General features: G+C 41.0%; 1 protein-coding gene across 1 annotated transcript; it reads right to left on the reverse strand.

Annotated features, from left to right (window-relative positions):
• Positions 1-186: 186 nt before the first annotated feature.
• ppcs (phosphopantothenoylcysteine synthetase) lies at positions 187-7,884 on the reverse strand. Its single transcript, XM_061939033.2, has 4 exons — positions 7,832-7,884; positions 4,606-5,119; positions 4,433-4,536; positions 187-687 (listed from the first exon to the last, which is right to left on the reverse strand). The coding sequence occupies exons 2-4, from the start codon at positions 5,114-5,116 to the stop codon at positions 361-363; spliced, it is 942 nt and encodes a 313-aa protein (XP_061795017.2). The 5' UTR covers positions 5,117-5,119; positions 7,832-7,884; the 3' UTR covers positions 187-360.

Below are 7,884 nucleotides of genomic sequence, written 5' to 3' on the forward strand. Positions count from 1 at the left end.
TTTCAACGCAAGTCAGAGCTTTTCTTCCTGTCACACACACTCACACCCCAGCGGCCTCAAAAGCTGGGTAAGTTAGCAAACAGTTACGTTCATTTGAAATTAATGATTCCAAGTCGTCAAATGTCGATTGATAAATAAAATGTGATACTAATGACTTTTTGTTTTAAAGGATTTTTCCCAAAAAAATGAACTTACATTTGATTTAATAGAGTAGTTATTGTTTCTGCCATATAATTACATGATGGTTCCATTGCTTCAAAATATTAGCAACCTTGATACAAAAGATGCATAGATTTAATGATTGAGGACATGATTAACTGTTTTCAGCGATTAGCAAACTCCAACTGATGCCAATAAAGCTTAACCCGCTTGCTGCGTAATAAAATGGTCGTGCGTGGCGGTCAAGTTAGTCACGATCCTCTCCTCTATCTCCACCTCGTTTTTGGCGTCCTCTTTGGAGAGCACCACCTCGTCTTGGCTGGTCGGGGTCACCACCATCACGTAACCCCGCCTGGAGTCCAGCACGTTGGCCACTACCACTTGGTGCCTGTAGGTGTCCAGAGCTCGCCGAGCCTTCTCCAGCAGGATGCTGGCGTCCGTCTCCAATTTGAAGGATATGACGAAGGCCTTCGGTGCCCAGTCCTTCACCAGCGGGGACAGGATTTTTGGGACCATATTCATGGTCAGCTGCGAGGAGTAGAATAAAAGCTCTATTAGTAACTTTTACACTAAACCGCATTTTTCAGTCTGTGTTCCACCTTCTGAGATGCATGGATGTCATAGCATAAGCCCTTGTTAGCTATGTTCTGTGTAAAGGGCACAGCACTCTCCATTTGCAAAGCTTTGATGCGGATACTTAGACCTCGTTCACACCGCTAGTCATTCCCATTTTTTTTGCCCACATGCAAACTGTATCGGATTTTTTCATGTCAGATTGTGAACAGTTCAAATCTGAATTTTACATATCCGACTCAGTCCTCTTTCTTATATGAAAATAAATCGAATATAGATGCGATGAGTCCTGAATGTGAACGCTACTGCGCTCTGGTCGCATTCATCCAACCAGAACGTCATCAAAAAGCGATAAGCATCATAATTAATTGCCAAAATAGATGGTTACAAAATAAATAGTTGCAGAGCAGAAAACAGGTGAAAATAACGTTTTAGGAACCCATGTTAAAGTTCAACCCCTCCTGTCTCACAGACACGCTCTTCAAGCAGACATCTGAGCAAATTATCCCATAAAACCAAAATGCTTGTCCTCTTCCCTCTTAATCTTCTACGCGCAATAATTTGGTTCGGAAAATGTTGACTTTGGTTGCACAAAATCTTTTAAATTGTTACAAATGTGCCAGTACTGAGACCCAACTAAACCTGAAGCCATTTTTGCTTCCGTAAACACTGCAGTGCGTATAACGTCATGGCCGCACGCAGGTCAGATTGCATTCACATTAGAAATCAAATTTTTTTGGTAATGTGAACGACCACTAAAAAGATCGGATTTGACCAAAAAATCCGAATTGGACATCTGACCCTGCAGTGTGAATGTAGCCTTTGTGAAAGACTCCACATCGCTTGAAACATATGGCAACATAAGTTGCCATCCAAACAACGTTATCATGGACGCCCTTGCTTATTTCAGCTAGACAATGCCAAGCCACGTGTTACAACAGCGTGGCTTCATAGTAAAAGAGTGCGGGTACTTGACTGGCCTGCCTGTAGTCCAGACCTGTCTCCCATTGAAAATGTGTGTTTGCTTCCGTAAACATTGCAGTGCGTATAACGTCATGGCCGCATGCTGGTCAGATGTCATTCACATTAGAAATCAAATGTTTTTGGTAATGTGAACGACCACTAAAAAGATCAAACTTGACCAAAAAATCTGAATTGGACATCCGACCCGACCCTGCAGTGTGAACGTAGCCTTTGTTCTCCACAACGCTTGAACAGCAATTTTCTGTCTTGTGAAGTAGTAAGTATAAGGGGATTTATTACGCAATGATGGAATTTAGGTGGTGTCTTGTTGGCTCTGATGCTTTATTTTGTCGGATCTCTGTGTACAAGGGGCTATCTTGTCTAAAAACCAGAACACACACCTTTTCTCCTGTTGTTCCGTATAAACAATAACGCAAAATCGAAAGGGTGAAGTTGGACCAGACCACTTTACATTTTAGCATCAGGTAGTTTCAGAGCTGTAAAAGAAGCGGTCTGCTGCGTGTGTGTACGGGGTATAAACAAAAACACCTGCACTCTGCACAATATCTTGCTTCACTGGGTTGTGCATAAAAAGGCACAGATGAATTACTGGATCTTTTGTAATTAGGAATGTTTCAATTTGGGTTTTATGCTGCCAATTCCGATACAGATCATCCATGACTAAAATTGACCGATACTCATCACATATTAACTTGACACTTTCCAATGTATTTATGGTGAGTGCTATTGACAGTTAAAATATCAACACATTATTTAAGCTAGTTCCTCATTCTCTTATTACGTACAATTGTTTGAGCAAAACAAAGTCAATAGTACACAATAAACACAAATAAAAACGATCTATGTTTTGGGTTTTGCTGTCAAACTCTTCCTGTGTCCAATGAATGATTGTAAACATTGACAAAAGTAACAAAAAACATGTAAATATCAATCGAATCCCTCTATTATAGGTAATATACTGCTACTACTGATATTGATAAGTTTAGGTAGTGTAGATGGAATTGTGTTACAACAGAAAGTAAGCAGATATTAACAGGAAATTAACAAGTACTTGTTTATATTTGCATTGATTGGAATCAGACAGTAGCGTTGATAACATCCGCATTTTTGAATGGAGGAGAAATAAATCCTCCTTTCTGTCCAATACTACATGAAAGTGGTTGGTTTTTGGCATCTTATTTGTCCAGCTTCCATACTCCTTTTTATACACTTTACAAGAAATACATTGGCGGCAAACTCCGTGTCTTGTTAGCTTGTGCACGCCAGCTTTCTGAGACTCTTATTTTGTTAGCGCAGGCAGGATGAAGCAGGGCTTTTATTGTGAAGACAGGAAGTGTGCAGTCGGTCTCTAGAGTTTTGACAGCAGACACGGCGCAAGAGTTTTGAAATATAGTGTTTCTCGCCTTTCTGTCGGCCATTTTTTCTTTATAATGATCTCGCAGCAGCCAGCGTCATCTCACAGACCCTCCGGTGCCGTAAATATCAATCAAGTGACGAAAGTGACGTCCTAGTGAAGATTGATGATCTCTTAATTTTTAGGTCTATTCTTTCAATGCCTGGCTGGCGATCAACTGACACACCCTCCGCGATCGACGTAATGGGCACCCCTGGTTTAAAGCCAGCTTAGCTATTTGGTTGCCTGGTCCTGGCAAGCTTTCGGTGTGCAACATGTTAATCCTCATCCTCCAGTGATAATAGGCCCTAATTAGGGATGTCCGATATTATCGGCCGATAAATGCTTTAAAATGTAATATCGGAAATTATCGGTATCTGTTTCAAAAAGTAAATTTTATGACTTTTTAAAACACAGCTGTGTACACGGACGTAGGCAGAAGTACAGAGCGCCAATAAACCTTAAAGGCACTGTCTTTGCGTGCCGGCCCAGTCACATAATATCTACGGCTTTTTACACACAGAAGCAGATGCAAGCCATACTTGGTGAACAGCAATACAGGTCACACTGAGGGTGGCCGTATAAACAACTTTAACACTGTTACAAATATGCGCCACACTGTGAACCCACACCAAACAAGAATGACAAACACATTTCGGGAGAACATCCGCACCGTAACACAACATAAAAACAACAGAACAAATACCCAGAATCCCTTGCAACACTAACTCTTCCAGGACGCTACAATATACACATCCCCCCCACAATCCTGCCCACCAATAATGCACTTTGTGACTTCAATAATAAATATGGCACTGTCATTTTGGCATTATTTTCCATAACTTGAGTTGATTTATTTTGGAAACCATTGTTTAATGCATCCAGCGGGGCATCATAACAAAATTAGGCATAATAATGTTTTAATTCCACGACTGTATATTTCGGTATCGGTAATTAAGAGTTGGACAATATCGAAATATCGGATATCGGCAAAAAAGCCATTATCTCTAGCCCTAATTACGCAAAACCAATCAGCAATGGCAGTTATGTACTCTTTCATGAAAATTGTCCTATATTGATTTGCACATCCCTAATTGTAATGGCTGACGTGTCTTATCTTGTAAGATCTCTCTGTGTCACTGTTGTGTGTAAACAGCAGCGACACATAATGGTGTGAGTCGGGGGTGAAGATGTCTGTGCATCAGGGGACTCCACTTTGCGCACACACAATATCCCGCCTCTTGGGTATTGTATAAAAGGCGCAGGTACGTAAATGTGGGATGTATTTGTAATTTTTGCAGGATCCCTGTGTGAAAGACTCACTTGAAGAGGTCCATTCGAAGACTGAATTTTGTGCTCGGGCATTTCAGATGCCGGGATGTAGAAATCTGAGACGGCCGCAGCCAGGTAAAACATAGCCTTGGATCCTGTGTGCAAAGCAAAGGAGCGATTAGCAGCGCGCTAACAGGGTTAGCTTCTTCCCACTGCAAGTCTACCTATAGTGCTGAGGGCCTGTGCTGCAGCTTTGAGCAGGTGCAGATACTCGGACAGGGTGTTGAAGTCGACGGGGAGAAGGAGTTTACCGTCTGTCACTTCGCGGTAGCGCTTCAGCACTTTGGCAATGTTCGGGACCACCTGCTGGTTCACCACCACGTCGCCCGCATTGAACTGCAGGGTGTCCAGCATGTTGACCGCGGAGAACGTGCGGGTGTACGGATAGAGGGAGCGATGCCTGTGCAGGAAGATGACCGCATAGCCGGCGTCCAGGAAATACTCCGCCGATGACGCGCCCCTCCTGCCGCTGCTGAAGTTGTCCAGGAATCGAACGGTGCGAGACTCCAGGGGGACTTTGGTGCCCCCTGAGGTGATGAGAACCACACGGCGGCCGGCCTCGGCGTGACGCTGGGCAAAAGCGGTCATCTTGTCCTTGACCTCGTCCACGTGGGAGGGAGCGGCGAACTCTTCGGCGAGCTTGCCATCGATGGAGGATACTCTGGGCTTTGCCATGACCTGATAGGAGGGAAGCAACCGGGTAAGGAATGGTAACATAGTTCCACTTTCTTGTTTGCTGCGATCATGCAAAATTGCCACATAAGAGCGGTAACTCCCTAAAACCCAGCCATGTTGTTGCACTTTGACATAGCAGGTCCAGATATAAGGCAGTGGAGCTGCACACAGGCCCGGCCCTAACCAATATGGCGCCCTAGGCAAGATTTTAGGTGGCGCCCCCCCACATCGGCAGTGAAGTGTATATACTCACAAGAAACCGAATAGCTTTGTCTTTGACCCTTTTTTTTTTTTTTACTTACAACTATACCTAATATATAAAGGGGTGGAAAAGTGACTATTACCTGCAGGGCAAACATTAGCTAACCAGAAGGCAATAACAATGTAAACAAAAAACACCTGCTTAAAAGATCTAATACAAATGTCCCTGAGGAATGTAAGGTGGGAGTACTGTAATTACCTAACGTTACATTATTATTTTCCATAACAATTTAGCCCCCTCCACAATATTAACCCGACGTTAAAACAGAACTAGCTATTTATTGATTAGCAATTGCCGAATCATGTAACATTAGCTTAATGCTAAAAAGCCAGGTTACTATCACATTCTGTAACAGACAAATAATTTCATGTAGGCATACCTGCTACCTCTGTCTTTTCTCGTTTCTCCTCCTCTTCTTTTCTCTTTTTTCTTCCCTGGGCACCTGACAGTTTTGGCCGTTTTGACATCTTGTGTTGATTTTTTGATGTCGACGTCCAAAAAGAGTCATGATACGGGAAATGACCCGTATCATGACTCCCCGCGCACCTTGCGGGGGGAGGGGGGGGGGCGTAATGTTGTAACAAATAACATTTCTATTAAATAGGCTTTACTTTGCATTTTAATTAACGTGGGATTATTTTTTGTATTTAGAAATAATAGTACCAACTTTTTTTTTTTTTTTTTTCCCTCCAACATTTGTGGCACTGGCGTGGCGCCCCCTAATGGACGGCGCCCTTAGCATTTGCCTATACGGCCTATGCCACGGGCCGGCCCTGGCTGCACACCAATACAAAGATTAACGTTAACCTGAGATCGGTAGGTCGTGAGTTCAAACCCCGGCCGAGTCATACCAAAGACTATAAAAATGGCACCCATTACCTCCCTGCTTGACACTCAGCATCAAGGGTTGGAATTAATGATAAATAAATGATAAATGGGTTGTACTTGTATAGCGCTTTTCTACCTTCAAGGTACTCAAAGCGCTTTGACACTACTTCCACATTTACCCATTCACACACACATTCACACACTGATGGAGGGAGCTGCCATGCAAGGCGCTAACCAGCACCCATCAGGAGCAAGGGTGAAGTGTCTTGCTCAGGACACAACGGACATGACGAGGTTGGTACTAGGTGGGGATTGAACCAGGGACCCTCGGGTCGCGCACGGCCATTCTTCCACTGCGCCACGGCGTCCCAATTGGGGGTTAAATCACCAAAAATGATTCCCGGGAGCTGCTCACTGCTCCCCTCACCTCCCAGGGGGTGATCAAGGGTGATGGATCATATGCAGAGAATAATTTCACCACACCTAGTGTACTTTCTTTCTAACTCTCGCTGAATTCAGCTTTTGTTTTTTTATTCATTCTTTTTTGCTATTTTTTTCTATTATTTGGCAGCCAATCAATTCATAGTTATTAAGAACACTAACCTTGCAGAGAAAGGAAGGCACTATTTCTTTCCAATATATATATATACAGTATATACATATACACACACACACATATATATACTGTATATATATACACACATATATATATACATAAATATATATATAAATATACATATATATATATATATATATATATATATACATATGTGTGTATATATATATACACATACACACATATATAGGGTCAAATGCAGAGAATAATTTCACCACACCTAGTGTGTGTGTGACAATCATTGGTACTTTCTTTCTAACTCTCGCTGAATTCAGCTTTTGTTTTTTTATTCATTCTTTTTTGCTATTTTTTTTCTATTATTTGGCAGCCAATCAATTCATAGTTATTAAGAACACTAACCTTGCAGAGAAAGGAAGGCACTATTTTTTTCCAATATATATATATACAGTATATACATATATACACACACACACACACACACATATATGTATATATATATATATGTATGTTTTTTTATTCATTCTTGTTTGCTATTTTTGTATTATTTGACAGCCAATCAATTCATAGTTATTAAAAGAACACTAACCTTGCAGAGAAAGGAAGGCACTATTTTTACAGTTTTCCACAGAACTACATAAATATACACATAAATATATACATATATATATAAATATTTACATATATATACACATTCATATATACACATAAATATACATATATATATATACACACACATATATATATATATATATATACACACATACACATATATATACATATGTATATATATATATGCATATATATACACACACACACACATATATATATATATATATATATATATATATATATATATATATGAGGGTCAAAACAAAGCAATTTCACGTTCGACCTCCCGCCAAGTAATAAGGAAAGTGAGAGTAAAATGTCATTCAGTGCACAGACACAAAAAACAAAGTTAATGTTTTATCATTGACTTTCAAATGTTATATATTACACGACAGTTCACTTTTGCAGGTAATCAAGACAAGCTCGTGGAAATTCTTACTTTTAAACGCCAAAATGTGCTGTCAGCCACTCTTTCACAACCGCTTCCGGGAT

This window comes from Nerophis lumbriciformis, linkage group LG03 (genome assembly GCF_033978685.3).
Source record: "Nerophis lumbriciformis linkage group LG03, RoL_Nlum_v2.1, whole genome shotgun sequence".
NCBI classification, from domain to species: Eukaryota; Metazoa; Chordata; class Actinopteri; order Syngnathiformes; family Syngnathidae; genus Nerophis; species Nerophis lumbriciformis.